Source organism: Pseudophryne corroboree, chromosome 3 (genome assembly GCF_028390025.1).
Source record: "Pseudophryne corroboree isolate aPseCor3 chromosome 3, aPseCor3.hap2, whole genome shotgun sequence".
Taxonomy (NCBI): Eukaryota; Metazoa; Chordata; class Amphibia; order Anura; family Myobatrachidae; genus Pseudophryne; species Pseudophryne corroboree.
The window spans coordinates 65565051-65583575 of NC_086446.1; the positions used below are offsets into that span (position 1 = coordinate 65565051).

General features: G+C 46.7%; 1 protein-coding gene across 1 annotated transcript in view; it reads right to left on the reverse strand.

Annotated features, from left to right (window-relative positions):
• Nucleotides 1-8952: 8952 nt before the first annotated feature.
• The window catches only part of LOC135054734 (zinc finger protein OZF-like), a 114821-nt gene continuing 105248 nt past the window's right edge, over nucleotides 8953-18525 (reverse strand). Inside the window, exon 4 of the mRNA XM_063958029.1 lies at nucleotides 8953-14539. Coding sequence (XP_063814099.1) covers nucleotides 13365-14539 — 1175 coding nt within the window. The 3' untranslated portion in view covers nucleotides 8953-13364. The remainder of the gene's footprint in view (nucleotides 14540-18525) is intronic.

Here is an 18525-nt window from a genome sequence, read left to right on the forward strand (position 1 = left end):
ACAAGGGTGTCTCTCCTGTGGTGGTTGCAGAGTGCTCATCTTCTAGAGGGCCGCAGATTCGGCATTCAGGACTGGGTCCTGGTGACCACAGATACCTGCCTGCGAGGCTGGGGAGCAGTCACACAGGGAAGAAATTTCCAGGGCTTGTGGTCAAGCCTGGAGACATCACTTCACATAAATATCCTGGAGTTAAGGGCCATTTACAATGCTCTAAGCCAAGCAAGACCTCTGATTCAAGGTCAGCCGGTGCTGATCCAGTCGGACAACATCACGGCAGTCGCCCACGTAAACAGACAGGGCGGCACAAGAAGCAGGAGGGCAATGGCAGAAGCTGCAAGGATTCTTCGCTGGGCGGAAAATCATGTGATAGCATTGTCAGCAGTGTTCATTCCGGGAGTGGACAACTGGGAAGCAGACTTCCTCAGCAGGCACGACCTCCACCCGGGAGAGTGGGGACTTCACCCAGAAGTCTTCCACATGATTGTAAACCGTTGGGAAAAACCAAAGGTGGACATGATGGCGTCCCGCCTCAACAAAAAACTGGACAGGTATTGCGCCAGGTCAAGGGACCCTCAGGCAATAGCTGTGGACGCTCTGGTAACACCGTGGGTGTACCAGTCAGTGTATGTGTTCCCTCCTCTGCCTCTCATACCCAAGGTACTGACAATTATAAGACGGAGAGGAGTAAGAACTATACTCGTGGCTCCGGATTGGCCAAGAAGGACTTGGTACCCGGAACTTCAAGAGATGCTCACAGAGGACCCGTGGCCTCTACCTCTAAGAAGGGACCTGCTCCAGCAAGGACCCTGTCTGTTCCAAGACTTACCGCGGCTGCGTTTGACGGCATGGCGGTTGAACGCCGGATCCTGAAGGAAAAAGGCATTCCGGAGGAAGTCATCCCTACCCTGATCATCCCTACCCTGATCAAAGCCAGGAAGGATGTAACCGCAAAGCATTATCACCGCATTTGGCGAAAATATGTTGCATGGTGCGAGGCCAGGAAGGCCCCAACGGAGGAATTTCAACTGGGTCGATTCCTGCATTTCCTGCAAACAGGAGTGTCTATGGGCCTCAAATTGGGATCCATTAAGGTTCAGATTTCGGCCCTGTCGATTTTCTTCCAGAAAGAACTGGCTTCAGTTCCTGAAGTTCAGACGTTTGTCAAGGGGGTGCTGCATATACAGCCTCCTTTTGTGCCTCCAGTGGCACCTTGGGATCTCAATGTAGTTTTGGGGTTCCTCAAATGACATTGGTTTGAACCGCTTAAATCTGTGGATTTAAAATATCTCACATGGAAAGTGGTCATGCTGTTGGCCCTGGCTTCGGCCAGGCGCGTGTCAGAATTGGCGGCTTTATCCTGTAAAAGCCCTTATCTTATTTTCCATTCGGACAGGGCGGAATTGAGGACTCGTCCTCAGTTTCTCCCTAAGGTGGTGTCAGCGTTTCACCTGAACCAGCCTATTGTGGTGCCTGCGGCTACTAGGGACTTGGAGGACTCCAAGTTGCTAGACGTTGTCAAGGCCCGGAAAATATATGTTTCCAGGACGGCTGGAGTCAGAAAATCTTGTTGGGTGCTCCTGCTTCTAAGCAGACCATTGCTCGCTGGATCTGTAATACAATTCAGCTTGCGCATTCTGTGGCAGGCCTGCCACAGCCAAAATCTGTAAATGCCCACTCCACAAGGAAGGTGGGCTCATCCTGGGCGGCTGCCCGAGGGGTCTCGGCGTTATAACTTTGCCGAGCTGCTACTTGGTCAGGGTCAAATACCTTTGTAAAATTTTACAAATTTTACACTCTGGCTGAGGAGGACCTTGAGTTCTCTCATTCGGTGCTGCAGAGTCATCCGCACTCTCCCGCCCGTTTGGGAGCTTTGGTATAATCCCCATGGTCCTTACGGAGTTCCCAGCATCCACTAGGACGTCAGAGAAAATAAGAATTTACTTACCGATAATTCTATTTCTCGTAGTCCGTAGTGGATGCTGGGCGCCCATCCCAAGTGCGGATTATCTGCAATACTTGTACATAGTTATTGTTAACAATTCGGGTTATTGTTGTTGTGAGCCATCTATCCAGAGGCTCCTCTGTTATCATGCTGTTAACTGGGTTCATATCACAAGTTGTACGGTGTGATAGGTGTGGCTGGTATGAGTCTTAACCGGGATTCAAAATCCTTCCTTATTGTGTACGCTCGTCCGGGCACAGTATCCGAACTGAGGCTTGGAGGAGGGTCATGGGGGGAGGAGCCAGTGCACACCAGGTAGTCCTAAAGCTTTTCTTTTGTGCCCTGTCTCCTGCGGAGCCGCTATTCCCCATGGTCCTTACGGAGTTCCCAGCATCCACTACGGACTACGAGAAATAGAATTATCGGTAAGTAAATTCTTATTTTTTATTATTGTGCTTTTTTTATTAAATATATCTGTTTTTATGTCGATTGGATTAACTCTGATACATTGGAGTGACGGCAAATGTTTCTGTGAGATACTCATCTGGTGAACATATTGCACTAGATAATCTTTTTGTTTTCATACATGTACTATCATCTGGATACATTTTATATAATTTACGCGCAAGACAAATTTCTTGTGAGAACCATTTGCAGTGATTGGGAGCATCTGTTTTAAGATAAGTGGAGTTCTTCTCCTTATTCATTATCATTAACATTTACTAAAGGAGCGTAGAAGGAAGGGTGTTCTATATGTAAAAGTTTTCTGTATTTACTGTAGAGCTGTGCGGCGGGTACTTTTCGTGTTTTGTGCTTTGTATCTGGATACCTGCTCGTGTTTTGGATGTGGATTGGTTTTGCAAAAACAGGGCCGGTTCCGGGGCGCCTGGCGCCCCGGGCGGCATCAGGGGGCGTGACTTCGTACAGGGGGCGTGGTCATTTACGCCCACTGCACAGACTGGAATGATGCGCGGTGCGCGATGACGTCATCGCGCACCGCACATCAAAGGTCCTCTCCACGAAGGGAAATTAGACGCGTAGCGTCTAGTTCCCTTCGTGGAGAGGACCTTGGCTGTGCGGTGCGCGATGACGTCATCGCGCACCGCACAGTAAAGGACCTCTCTACGAAGGGAAACTAGACGCGTACGCGTCTAGTTTCCCTTCCCGGCGGACAGCGGCAGCAGGGGGACAGCGGGGGCCGGGGGGCACACACTGCAGCAGCGGATCTTGCCCTGGTGCGGCGCCCTCCGGAAGGCGGCGCCCCGGGCAAAAGTCCTGCTTGCCCGTGGCAAGGTCCGCTACTGTGCAAAAACCACCCTTTCTGATATTTTTTTTGTAAAAACATAAAAATCACAGAATTTGGGGGTCATTTTGATCCCACGGTATTATTAACTTCAGTAGCACTCATTTCCTGTCTATTCTGAACACCTCACAATATTGTTTTTAGGCCTAAAGGTTGCACTGCGGTTGCTGGATGGCTTAGCTAAGCGACACAAGTGTGCAGTACAAACACCTGGCACATCTAGGAGTGGCACTGCAGTGTAAGACAGGATGGCACTTTTAAAAACTAGGATCCAAACAAAGCAAAAAGGAGGTGCACTGAAGGTTCAGTGTACAGTGTGAAGAAAAAATAAATAAATGGATCAGTAAAGAAAATGCTCCATGTGCAATACCGTACAGTCTTTTCCACAGGAAATATGTATTAGAGGAACTGTATACACTAAATGATTTTTTTAAATTACAAAACACACAAATACATCCCAGACGCAGACATCTTATGGTGACAGGACAAACTTACTGTATCCCCACCCATAGTTGTGGTGTATTTTAGATAGCGTAATGAGACACTCCTGCAGCATTGCCCTGATTCAAGTAAAACCTGTGTGCATACAGTATTTCTATTGAATGTAAAAGTTACAGTACAGTATATTACAATAGAAATAAAATAGTGTGTCGGGAAAAAAAGGCATGCGCACGTCTCATGACAGATACACAAGCTCATGTCTAAATGTACAGTAAGTAGTGATCCATTGCCATTGGTTTTAGATTATGCCCTAATGGCTGCAGGACTTGGCCACTCACGTACTGTACTGTATCCCTGACTTCAATGGATCATACTGTACTGTAGCTTAAACTCCTTGTTTTGCGTCTGTATACACTATATTTATTAATGGATCATTCTATGGGAACTCATTGCCCCTGTGTATTTTAGCTAGGGGATTCAGACGCTCCTTCAGCATTGCTGTGTAACTTGCACAGCTTACTGTACGCCGTCGCTGGTTTCATAGCTGATGGCTTCCACGGGGCAAGGGATTACGGGTGGCAGCCATTTTGTCAACTTGCTATGCAATTGAGTCTGGTGTATCGTAAGATGCATAGAGCTCGCTTATCCTTATCACCCCAGTGTATTTTAGCTAGGGGATTCAGACGCTCCTTCAGCATTGCCCTGAAGCCTACAAAACCTATGCCGTCGCTGGCTCCATAGCCGACAGCTTCCACGGGGCAAGGGATCACGGGCAGCATCCATTTTGTAAGCTTGCTATGCGGTCAGTCGAGTCCAGTGTATCGTAATGTGCATAGAGATTGCTTATCCCTATCACCCATGTGTATTTTAGCTAGGGGATTCAGACGCTCCTTCAGTATTGCCGTGTAACTTGCAAAACTTATGCCGTTGCTGGCTCCATAGCGGATGGCTTCCCCGAGGCAAGGTTTCACGGGCGGCTGCCATTTTGTCAGTCTGCTATGCGATCGAGTCGGGTGTATCGTAATGTGCAAAGAGCTTGCTCGCTTCTCCTTATCACCCTTGTGTATTTTAGCTAGGGGATTCAGACACTCCTTCAGCATTGACCTGGAGCCTACAAAACCTATGCCATCGCTGGCTCCATAGCGGACGGCTTCCACTGGGCAAGGGATCACGGGCAGCAGCCATTTTGTAAGTTTGCTATGCGGTTGATCGAGTCCAGTGTATCTTAATGTGCATAGAGTTTGCTTATCCCTATCACCCATGTGTATTTTAGCTAGGGGATTCAGATGCTTCTTCAGCATTGCCGTGTAACTTGCAAAACTTATACCGTCGCTGGCTCCATAGCTGACGGTTTCTCCGGGGCAAGGGATCACGGGCGGCTGCCATTTTGTCAGTCTGATATGCGATCGAGTCTGGTGTATCGTAATGTGCAAAGAGCTTGCTCCCTTATCCTTCTCAACCCTGTCTATTTTAGCTAGGGGATTCAGACGCTCCTTCAGCATTGCCCTGAAGCCTACAAAACCTATGCCATTGCTGGCTCCAGAGCTGAAGGCTTCCACAGTGCAAGTGATCACGAGTGGCAGCCATTTTGTAAACTTGCTATGTAATCGAGTCTGGTGTATCGTAATGTGCATAGAGCTCGCTTATCCTTATCCCCCCTGTGTATTTTAGCTAGGGGATTCAGACGCTTCTTCAGCATTGCCCTGAAGCCTACAAAACCTATGCCGTCACTGGCTCCATAGCTGAGGGCTTACACGAGGCAAGGGGTCACAGGTGGTAGTCATTTCAATGGAGTCTGGCCAGCTACAGAATTATATGTGTACCGTACGTTGCATAGAACCTTAGACTCGTAGCCGCTATGTACGCTCCTGCAGCTTTGCCCTGCTTTATGAAAACTTGTGTGCACACTTCTATTGAATGTGAAGGTACAGTATAGTACAACTGATACAAAAATAAAAAAATTAATACAGTGTCAGGAAAAAATTAACATGCATTCGCACTTTGGGAATCGAACCCAGGACACTAAGCATGGGAAGCGGCACACTTCACCACTCGGACACGTCACCGCATGACAGATGCATAAGCCCATTGGCATTGATTATGCCGTAATGGCTACGGAATTTGGACGCTAACATATCCCTAACATCAATAGACCACACTGTACCTGTAACACGTTCGTTTGCGTCTGTATACACTACTGGTTTTTAATCTGTTGATTTGTCTGCGGGACTTGGATGCTCACATATTCCTAACGTCAATGAGACACACCGGTAAAGTAGTTCTTACGCTGTAGTTCGCTATTGTATTTTAATAGAGACCACACGCATGCACAATGGTGATTTTAAAATTGCGACTAACGCCTCAGCCAGCCATCTGTATGTAGACAAAAGTGATTGCACACTAACAGCAAATAGATCAATGAGATTTTATTGACGTCAGTACTTTCTAGGTCCACCCCGTGCAGTAATTAATGCAGACACCCTTCTTGGCAAACTTAAGGTAGAGTCGGTACAGAATGCACCCATCACTCCAAGTCGTCCCAGAGGTTCTCAGTGGGGTTAAGACCTGGACTCGGCTGGCCAGTCCATCCGGGTTATTGAATTCTCTGTATACCAATCCAGTGTCGCCCTGGAAACATGACATCACGCAGCCTACAATACCTCGGTTAGCTCCTTCCAGCAAGCCATTTAGCTAGCAAATGATCTAATCAGTGCCTCTCTATCCGTTTTATACCTTCACGAACACGTCTGCTACGGATGCACACCATTTCACTTGTGTGAGAAGGGGGGCAATAACTTTTGTCTACTTAGTGTCCGTGTTACTCCATACTGGAAGTTTTGATGCTGTAACTTGTTTGCTGCTACTTCATTAATATTAAGCACTTTATACTATAAACCTGATGGTGTGCTGGTCTCTTTTTGGCTTAGTGTTATGCTGAGAGCAGTCTGAGTATTACCCCTCACACCACCATTACCTGAGAACAGTTAGGACCTCAGGTAATAGTGGTAAGAATGCTGTAAGAATATATTTTACAGCCTGTACGTGATTTTAATCAAGAATACATATTTTTGAAACCAACGAAAAACTCCACTGATTATTATTGTTAGTTAATATAGTAAGTGCAGGGCCCCTGTGATTTCTACACTGTGGGCACAAACCATGTTGCACCCCAAACCTCGGAATAGGCTGTGCCGTGGAATAGTGGATTAGTGCTCTCTCTCTCTCTCTCTCTCTATATATATATATATATATATATATATATATACACACATACACACACATACATAAATGAAAAAACATACAGTATATAAGAAATAGATCATAAAATAGCCTCATATTTCATAGCTTCATAAAAATAACCTTTGGTGAGATAACCACCAATTGATGAACCATCTCCCATAGCTCATACTAAGTAACCCCCATATCTCAGTGATGACAATATATGATACGAGTATATTATATTCATACCAACATATGTGCTTTTTATTTTCAGGGTAATGAAGCCTGCCTGTTTCGTGTCTATCATCTCTCAGGTATTGCAAATGATATCGCATCAATAAGAAATTGAAGAAAAATGAAGTCTCTTTGTAGATTTATTTTGTGTAACGTACACAGGAAATCACAGTATTAATCAAATGTGAACTGCACACATACATAATGATTTAATCTTACATACCTTAATGACAGTATTACATAAACCAATCAAATCAACAGGCCAATCATATACATAGAACAATTACATTTCAAATATCAGAATATATTATAATTTATATACTCCCCTTATAGGGGATTTCCAATTAATTAGCTCAGCATCTTGTGATTATGATTGTTATAAAAAAAAAAAGGAGATTAATTGTAATACTTACCATTGATAAATCTCTTTCTGCGAGGCACACTGTATTCCACAGGGAATTACATTGAGGTGTAGAGTTGGATCTTGATCCGAAGCACCAACAAGCTATGACTGTTCCCAGGATGCACTGCACTGCCTCCTCTATATCCCCACCTCCAGGCACTGGAGCTCAGTTTTGTTAACCAGTCCAATGCAGTAGCAGGTAAGAGAGACAACAGTAGTTAGTAGCCACAGAGAACCAAATTCTCACGACAGGAGAAGGTACCAGCGGCTAATGCCATACATACCAAAAAAGCTAAGTGCGTCAGGGTGGGTGCCCTGTGGAATCCAGTGTACCTCGCAGAAAGAGATTTAACAAATGGTAAGTCTTACCATAAATCTCCTTTTCTGCAGCGGGGTACACAGGGAATTACATCGGGGATGTCCTAAAGCAGTTCCTCATGGGAGGGGACGCACTGTAGCGGGCACAAGAACCCGGTGTCCAAAGGAAGCATCCTGGGAGGCAGAAGTATCAAAGGCATAGAACTTAATGAACGTGTTCACTGAGGACCATGCTGCCGCTTTGCACAATTGTTCTAGGGACGCACCACCGCAGTCCGGCCAAGAAGGCCCAACAGACCGAGTAGAATTGGCCTCGATAGTAGCAGGAGCTGGAAGTCCAGCCTGCGCATAAGCTTGTGCAATCACCATTCTAATCCATCTGGCCAAGGTTTGCATATTCGCAGCCCAGCCACATTTGTGAAAACCAAAAAGGACAAAAAGAATTAGTTCTCCTAAGAGAGGCAGTTCTTTTCACATATATACAGAGAGCCCGTACCACATCCAAAGACCGTTCTTTGGAGGACAAACCAGGAGAGATAAAGGCCGGAATCACAATTTCTTGGTTAAGGTGGAAAGACGACACTACCTCAGGTAGATAACCAGGGCGAGTTCTAAGAACTGCACGGTCATGGTGAAATATCAGAAAGGGTGACCAACAGGATAAGGCACCCAAGTCAGAAACCCTTCTAGCAGAGGCAATAGCCGCACAAAAACAAGACCTTAAGCGTAAGCAATTTAAGGTCCACGGACACAAGAGGTTCAAACAGAGACTCTTGTAGGGTATCCAAAACAACAGATAAATCCCAAGGAGCCACAGGAGGGACATAGGGGGTCATTCCGAGTTCATCATAGCTGTGCTAAATTTAGCACAACTACGATCTTCTTCCCTGACATGCGGGGGGACGCCCGTCCCGCATGTCAGTCCGGCCCCCCCTCGCAGAAGTGCAAAGGCATCACACGGCGGCGATGCCTTTGCACTTCAAGAGTAGCTCCCGGCCAGCGCAGCTTTAGCGTTATGACCGGGAGCTACTCATCATTCCCCGGCCCGCAGCGGCTGCATGTGACATCATGCAGCCACTGCGGGCCGCTCCCCGCACGGTCCGGCCACGCCTGCGTTGGCCGGACCGCACCCATGAAATGGTGGCCAAACGCCGCCGTTTCGCCCCCTCCCGCCGATCGACCGCCTCTGCCTGTCAATCAGGCAGAGACGATCGCAGCGACGGGCGGCCATGCGCAAGCGCACTGCGGCGCCAGCGCATGTGCAGTTCTGACCTGATCGCTCCGCTGCGAAAAACTGCAGCGTGCGATCGGGTCAGAATGACCCCCATAGGGAGGTTGAATCCATAAAACGCCCTGAGTGAAAGTATGAATGTCAGACAGAGACGCAATTTTTCTCTGAAACCAAACTGACAAGGCTGAAATATGTACCGTGAGGGAGGCCAGAGAAAGGCCTAAGTCCAGGCCCTGTTGCAGAAAAGCCAAAAGTTTGGCAGTACTGAACTTGTATGCATCTTAATTCTTAGCCGCACACCAAGTGAAGTAAGAATTCCAGACCCGATCATAAATTCGAGCCGAAGCCGGTTTACGGGCTTTCAACATTGTGTGAATGACCGTCTCAGAAAATCCTTTGGCCCTCAGGACTGAAGCTTCAAGAGCCACGCCGTCAAAGCCAGTCTGGCCAGATCCTGGTAGACACAAGGGCCCTGAACGAGAAGGTCTGGGTGTTGCAGAAGTAGAAGAGGACGCTCTATCGAGAGACTCTGCAGGTCTGAGAACCAATGCTGTCTGGGCCACTCTGGAGCGATTAGAAGTAGTATTCCTCCTTCTTGCTTGGACTTTCTTTATTATCCTGGGCAGGAGTGACACCGGAGGGAACACGTACGACAGACGAAAAGATCCATGGAAGTGCCAGTGCGTCCACAAATGTTGCTTGAGGATCCCTTGTCCTTGCTCCGAACACCGGAACCTTGTGATTGTGTCGAGACACCATCAGGTCTACATCTGGTAGGCCCCACTTGTCCACTAGGAGTTGAAATACTGGATGAAGGCTCCACTCTCCAGCGGTACATCCTGACGACTGAGGAAGTAGGCTTCCCAGTTGAGGACCCCCGGAAAAGAACACTGCCGATATGGGTGGCAGATGGCGTTCCGCCCACTGAAGAATCTTTGACACTTCCAACATTGCCCTGGGGCTTCGAGTGCCGCCTTGGTGATTTATGTACGCCATCATGGTGGCATTGTCCGACTGTACTTGAACCGGCCTGTTCTGTACCAGAGGCAGGGCAAGTTTCAGAGCATTGAACACTGCCCGCAACTCCAGAATATTTATCGGGAGGAGAGGTTCCTCCTTGGTTCACCGACCCTGAAGAGAGTGTTGCTCCAACACAGCGCTCCAACCCCGCAGACTGGCATCCGTCGTTAGAAGGACCCATTTGGAGATTCAGAAAAGAAAACCCTGCTCAATCGTTGGTCCTGGAGCCACCAGCTCAGAGACAGACGAACTTCCGGAGTCAAGAAAATCATGTGAGACCTGATCCAGTGAGGCAGGCCGTCCCACTTGGAAAGGATTAACCGCTGCAGAGGGAGAGAATGAAATTGAGCATTCTTTACCATGTCGAAAGCCGACACCATGAGGCCTAGTACTTGCATTGCCAAGTGTATCGACACTCGTGGGTGAGAGAAGAAGCATCTTATCCTGTCCTGAAGTTTCAGGACCTTCTCAGAAGACAAGAACAACCGTTGATTGTGTGTGTCTAGTAATGCCCCCAAGTGCACCATGCTCTGAGCAGGGACCAGGGAGGATTTCTTCCAGTTGATGAGCCACCCGTGGGCTTATAGGAATTGGATCGTCAGTTCCAGATGACGTAGGAGAACCTCTGGGTAGTTCGCAAGAATCAACAAGTCGTCCAGGTACGGCAGGATCATGATACTCTGATGGCAGAGTAGGGCAGTCATCACCACCATGACCTTGGTGAAAATCCGTGGAGCCGTGGTTAGTCCAAAAGGCAAGGCTTGGAATTGATAATGTAGGTTGCAATAGCAAACCGCAGATATTGCTGATGCAACATGGCAATAGGTATGTGTAGGTAAGCATCCTGAATGTCCAGGGATACCATATAGTCCTTGGACTCTAAAGCCAGAACAACAGAGCGAAGAGTTACCATATGGAATTTGGATACCTTCACAAATTTGTTCAAAGACTTGAGGTTGAGAATGGGTCGGGAGGATCCATTTGGTTTCGGAACTAGAAACAACGTTGAATAGTACCCCCTGCCTCTCTTTGTCCAGGAGGGATTGTACCACCAAATGTAGAGTTCTTGCTTTCAACGGATCCGAAGGGATATTTCTCGAGCAAAACTGGCGAGGGGGATGTGTCTTGAAAGAGACGGCGTATCCGTGACTGACTTCCCTCACCCAGGTGTCTGAAGTGGTCTGTAACCATACCTTGGAGAACCACAGGGGGGTCCCCCATGGAGAGGCCCGCCCCGTCATGCAGCAGGCTTGTCTGGTTTGGAAGCAGGCTGACGGGCAGTCCAGGAACGTTTAGGTTTGGGCTTAGAGATTTTGGAAGTGCAAGCCTGTTTCAGGTTCGCCTGACCCTTTGCTTTACTTGGAGGTCGAAAGGAACGAAAGGTGGTACTCTTAGCCTTCGGAGCCGAGGGATTAGTACTCAGCAGACATGCAGTCTTAGCAGACGCTAAATCAGCAACAATCTTGTTCAGATCTTCCCCAAAAAGGTTGTTTCCCTTAAAAGGGATCACCTCCAAGGTGTTTTATAGTACAGATCCACAGACCAGGACTGCAACCACAGAATCCGGCGAGCCAAAATGGACGTAGTAGACGCTTTGGCTGCCAGCACACCGGCATCAGAGGCCGCCTCCTGAATGTAAATGAGAGGCTGTGGTAATATATGAAAGACACTGGCATTATCAGAAAAATCCAGAGGTGGTTCTGCCTCAACTTCTTGAACCCAGGCTTCAATAGCTTTTGCAGCCCAAGAAGCTGCTATAGTAGGTCTATGTACAGCACCTGCAAGAGTGTAAATAGACTTCAAGTAACCCTCCACACGCTTATCCGTCGGTTCTTTCAGAGAGGTGACGGTAGCGACAGGCAGAGTAGAAGACACAAGATGTGCGACATGCGAGTCCACCAGAGGTGGTGTTTCCCTATTTTTATTTAACTCTGCAGTGAGGGGATAATGAGCTAGCATCTTTTTAGACAGGGAGAACTTCTTTCCTGGAGACTCCCAGGATTCCTGACGTACGTCAACTAAATGGTCAGAATGTGGTAAGACTAATTTAGTAACCTTCTGACGTTTGAACTTATCAGGTTTCTTAGACGTATCTGGAGGTTCAGTTTCATCATCAATCTGAAGAATCAGTTTGATAGCCTCCAAGAGGTCAGGAACATCCACCTGTGTTGTAGAGTCCCCATCAGAAGCATCTGCATCAGTGTCTGATGGATCAGTATATACGCCATCTTCATTGGATGAGGCAGGCGGCTTTACAGAGGAGACAGTGCCCAGCAGTCCCAGAATCAGCGTTGCTCTGTGTAATGGCGTCCAAACGCTAACAGGGAGTGAGGGAGAGAGAGATGCAGCTCCAGGGCGGAAACATCTGCTGTAGATGGTGCCTGGGGCTGGGGCTACAAGTTAGCACCTTGTCCCCTCTGCTGGACTTCACCACGGGTAATCTGGAGCTTATACTAAACGGATTTTAGTAAATCCGACCTGTGCTCCTTGGCCTGGTGGATATAGTGGGGTCCCTGCACGGCTACAGTGTCCACGCCAGCTGCGTGGTCAGTCTCCGGAGACCGCGACCAGATCGCGATTTCGGCGGGTCCCGCCTGGGGAACCCTCTTACCTCCTCCCTATCGTGCAGCCACGCGATCCAGAAAAGCAGCGGCGGTGTGTGTGCCTGATGAGACCGAAGCGCCTCCGCTGTAAGTACCCGGCAACCAGGGCACGGGAGTATACAGCGCCGCTGGGGGAGGTGAGGGATCCGCAACACGATATGTCACTATGACAAATAGCACCAAGTGCCTATGCTGCGGCCCTTGAAGTCTTCTTTCTTCCCAGAAAAGCTCTTTTCAGGGCTGCCTAACGCAGCCTTCCCTGTTAGCTGCCTGCACTGCAGGCACCAACTTACAAACTGAGCTGAGCTCCACTGCCTGGAGGCGGGGATATAGAGGAGGTGGTGCAGTGCATCTTGGGAACAGTCAAAGCTTTAGCCTGTTGGTGCCTCGGATCAAGATCCAACTCTACACCACAATGTAATTCCCTGTGGAATCACAGTGTACCCTGTTGCAGAAATATACTTTTTATATAGGATACTATCTAACCACAGTCTATGAAATACTGTACAGCTAAACTAATTTCCTTAATTGCTACTAAAATCAAAGTTTCTGCAATATATAAGAATCACATTTAAAGCAACAGTTTCTTTTAAGCAATAGACCAACTGACATCCAGCTTCCATTTTGTGTACTCACTTATCCATATCCCATTATTCTTGTGTGTGGATTTTCTGGTGTTTAACAAGATGATGTTTACGTGTATAACTTTTGTCACACTCAGAACACGGATACTGCTTCTCACCTGTGTGGCTTAGCTGATGTCTCTTAAGGTTTGATTTATCTATAAAACTTTTCCCACACTCAGAACACGGATACTGCTTCTCACCTGTGTGGCTTAGCTGATGTCTCTTAAGGTTTGATTTATCTATAAAACCTTTCCCACACTCTGAACACGGAAACGGCTTCTCAACTGTGTGGCTTAGCTGATGTCTATCAAGTTCTGATTTCTTTGAAAAACACTTCCCACACTCAGAGCATGGATACGGCTTCCCTGTGTGAGTTCTCCGATGCACACGAAGACCTCCTCTTTGTGCAAAATATTTCCCACACTCAGAGCATAAAAATGGCTTCTCCCCCGTGTGAGTTCTCTGATGCTTAACAAGCTCTACTTTCAATGCAAAACATTTCTCGCACTCAGAACATGAAAACGGCTTCTCCCCTGTGTGAGTTCTCTGATGTGCAACAAGACTTGAATTGTTTGCAAAACCTTTCCCACACTCAGAGCATGGAAATGGCATCTCAGCTGTGTGAGATCTCTGATGTATAAGAAGACTTGATTTATGTTTAAAACATTTCCCACAATCAGAACATGGAAACGGCATCTCACCTGTGTGAATTCTCTGATGTATAACAAGACATGATTTATTTCTAAAACATTTCCCACATTCAGAACATGGAAACTGCTTCACCCCTGTGTGAGTTTTCTGATGTTCAACAAGACCTGATTTATTTCTAAAACATTTCCTACACTCAGAACATGGATACGGCTTCTCCCCTGTGTGAATTCTCTGATGTTTAACAAGGTCTGCTTTCCGTGCAAAACATTTCCTGCACTCTGAGCATGGAAACGGCCTCTCACCTGTGTGAGTTAACTGATGCCTTAATTTCAGTGACTTACATAGAAAACGCTTATCACATTCAGAACAGGCAAATAATTTGCGGGTTGTTCTATATGTACCAATATCAGAGTCATCAGCGGAACATTCCTCATTATTGGAGGGATCAGGTGATGTATCCGCACTGTGATGGACTAAATGTATATTTGGAGTAATGCGGCTTTCTCCAGGAGAATTTCCTGTGGTAATGTCATCTTCTATTTTCAAATCTAAAAAACAAAATGGGATATCCATCAGAGTTATTCCTTCTTTTGTGTCATTGTGCTGGAAATAAAACAAATGCAAAGAAATTGATATCTTGTTTTTACACCAGGAAGCATTATCACAGATACATAGCTATATATGTATATATCTATAACGAAAATAATATGAATTTGCAACCTAAAAACAGATTTTTAACATTACAGATCAGTTGCAGAAAGTTCTTGCCTTGTGTTTACAACTAATTGAAGTTCTGCAGCTGGACAGATAGGTAGCAATAAAATACGTAGTTATGGTAGACTTACTGTCGATCACTCCTAAGTCCACAGTATCCACAGGATAAACATTGGGATAGGAGGTAGCATCAGCGGATTGGCAAAACGATCAAAAGCTTTTGGCCTCCCAGAGTGCAACGGGCCAGTACCCTATATTCCTGGCTCAGGCAATTCAGTTGTTTTCCAAAGCTCAAGGCAGGACCATCATAGAGAGCCCTAATCAGGCAAGAAGAACACACATGCACACACTTCCATACAAGGAAGAGGTTAGTAGGTGAAAGGATCCTCAAATCAGGTGCATCAGGGTGGGATCCTTGTGGATACCTTAGGAGAAATAGAGTTATCGACGGTAAGTCTACCATAACTACGTATTTCTCCTGGTGGGTCCACAGTTTATCCACAGGATAAACATTGGGATGTACCAAAGCAAATTTAGTGGAGGGGACGCTCCTGATTAGACAGGAGAATCCTTCGCCCAAATTCAGAATCCTGAGAGGCAAAGGTATCAAAGGCATAATGTCTAATGAACGTGTTAATGGAAGACTATGTAGCTGCCTTACATATCTGTTCAGCTGAAGCACCACGTTGTGCTGCCCATGAAGGCCCTACCTTACGAGTAGAGTAAGCAGAGACATTAGCCAGAATAGGGAGATCAGCTCAAGAATATCAGTCATCCGAAGCAACCTCGCCAACGTCGGCTTGTCATCCTCTCTTGTGAAATCCGTAAAGAACAAAGAGTGTCTGTCTTTCTGATGGCACTGGTATGTTCCACGTAGATCCTTAAAGCACGGACTACGTCCAATGATGCATCTCCTGCAGAAAGATCAGGCCCGTGAAAGGCCGGTACTACAATTTCCTCATTAAGGTGGAACTGAGACATCACCTTAGGAAGATAACCAGATTTGGTTCTGAGAACTGCTCTATCTGGATGAAATATCAGAAAAGGATGGCGACATAACAATGCCCCTAAATCTGAAACTCTTCTAGCTGAAGCAATAGCCAGTAGAAAGAGAACTTTAGCTGTCAACCATTTAAGATCCACTTGCTTTAGTGGTTCAAATGGAGCAACTTGAAGCGCCTTTAGGACTAAACTTAGATCCCAAGGAGCTGTAGGAGGAAGAAAAGGAGGTTAGATGTGAAACATTTCTTGGAAAAAAGTGCGAACATCCTGTAGGTTAGCAATTCTCTTTTGAAACCATACAGTCAATGCTGACACCTGCACTCTCAAGGAAGCCACCCGTAAACCTTTGTCCATTCCTGCCTGAAGGAATGCTAGGATGAGAGAGGTCTGTCATTTCCATCACGGGTTCACTTCAACTGTGAGAGACAGAATCTGAGAAACAAAACTGGGAAATCACATTGCCTGATTTTTAATTTTCCAAAAAATATTTTTTAATTAAATCGAAGCATAACAGAGAGTCTCAGTCAGAGTATATCAATGTGTACAATCAATAAAACATATGACAAAAACACTTGTCTATCAAGTAATAGAAACAATGCGACACTTCGAACCAATGTAGTGACCAATATACGTATATGAGTCATATAGAAGGTCCGTTCAAACATTGAAGACAAGCAAAGTGAGCCCGGATCCATGCCCACAACCACATCTACACCCACTCCCTCCCGGAATAGAATATCATGTTCTCTCCTAGGCTAATTGTATGATATTTAAACAATTTATTTGTATATTCTAGCGGAAAATAAATATTTGGACACTCAAAAAGTTTAACTCAATACTTTGTAATATAACCTCGGTTGGCAATTAGAGGTCAAACGCTTCCTGTAGTTCTTGACCAGGTTTGCACACACTGTAGCAGGTATTTTGGCCTACTCTTCCATGCAGATCTTCTCTAGATCTGTCATGTTTTGAGGCTGTCGCCAGGCAACACGGACTTTCAACTCCCTCCACAGATTTTCTATTGGGTTGAGGTCTGGAGACTGGCTAGGTCACTCCAGGACCTTGAAATGCTTCTTACGGAGCCACTCCTTAGTTGCCCGGGTGGTGTGATTGGGGTCATTGTCATGCTGGAAGACCCAGCCATGCTCCATCTTCAATGCTCTTACTGAGGGAAGGAGGGCCCCATTCATCCTCTCCTTAATACGGACAAGTTGTCCTGTCCCCTTTGCAGAAAAGCAGCCACAAAGCATGATGTTTCCACCCCCATGCTTCACAGTGGGTATGGTGTTCTTGGGATGCCATTCATCATTCTTCTCCCTCCAAACACGGCGAGTGGAGTTAATACCAAAAAGTTCGATTTTGCTCTCATCTGACCACATTACATTCCCCAAATCCTCCTCTGGAACATCCAGATGGTCACTGGCAAATTTTAGACGGGCCTGGACATGTGCTGGCTTAAGCAGGGGGACCTTTCGGGCGCTGCAGGATTTCAATCCATGACAACGTAGTGTGTTACTAATGGTAACCTTTGTGACTGTGGTCCCAGCTCTCTTGAGGTCTTTGACTAGGACCCCCGTGTAGTTCTGGGCTGATTCCTCACCGTTCTCAAGATCATTGATACCCCGCGAGGTGAGATCTTGCATGGAGCCCCAGGTCGAGGGAGATTGTCAGTGATCTTGTATGTCTTCCATTTTTTTTTTTTAAACAATTTTATTGACAGAAAAACTGTAAACGCAGAGAAGGTTCACACTTCAACAAGACAGAGATCATATAAAATCACAGTACAAACATAAAAATATGGGGTGGTCTTCTGTATGCTGGTGGTCGGGCTCTCGGCGCTCAGTATACCGGCGCCGGGAGCCCGACCGCCGGCATACCGACACTTATTTTCCCTCGCGGGGGTCCACGACCCCCATAGAGGGAGAATAAAATAGTGTGGCGCGCGTAGCGCGCCACCGTGCCCGTAGCGTGGCGAGCGCAGCGAGCCCGCAAGGGGCTCATTTGCGCTCGCCACACTGTCGGTCAGCCGGCGGTCGGGCTCCCGGCGCCGGTATGCTGGTCGCCGGGAGCCCGACCGCCGGCCAGCCATAGTGAACCCAAAAATATGCACAGGGAACAATGGAAGGGCAAGAAGGCAAAAGAACAAACAGTCAGTTTGTGGGTACATAGAAAAGCAGGTTGGGCCCAGAGGTGGCCAGAAAACAGGACGGTCATTTTGTACCAAGTGGTAAGATGAAAGTTCTGACGCAAAAGGGACTTGGTTTCTGGGGATAGTGTTATGATATATGTCAAAGAAAACTGCAGTTCGTTTTTATTTTTGTAGGGAAACCTCGGACCAGTCATTGTAAACAAGTAGGATAACCTGGGTTATAAAAGGGAAATAGGTACTGGGTCAGGAGATATCCATTGTGATAATATTGTTTTTTTTTAGCAGTGGCTGCCAGCCTGTTAAGTAATTTTAGGTTACCACTGGACAAATCGGATCTCAATTCGACAGGGACTATACCCCAGAAGGCCCATGTATCATTGATAGTAAAGGACAGGTGTAAGTCGTAGGTTATGTAATCTTGAAGGGCGGACGACAGGGAACTGACTAGGGGACATGACCATAGACAGTGCTTAATATCGGCCCCCAGGTTACCACACTTTAAACAAGCAGACGTGTCCGCTTTACCCATCAAAAATTTGAGCTTGGGTGTGAAGTATGCTCTATGTAAATTTTGTGATTCATCTCTACATATGATATAGAGACCAATTGTTTATTTAGAGTTTGGTAAGCAGAAACAAGCGATTTCATGGTAAGATCAGGGAGGTCACG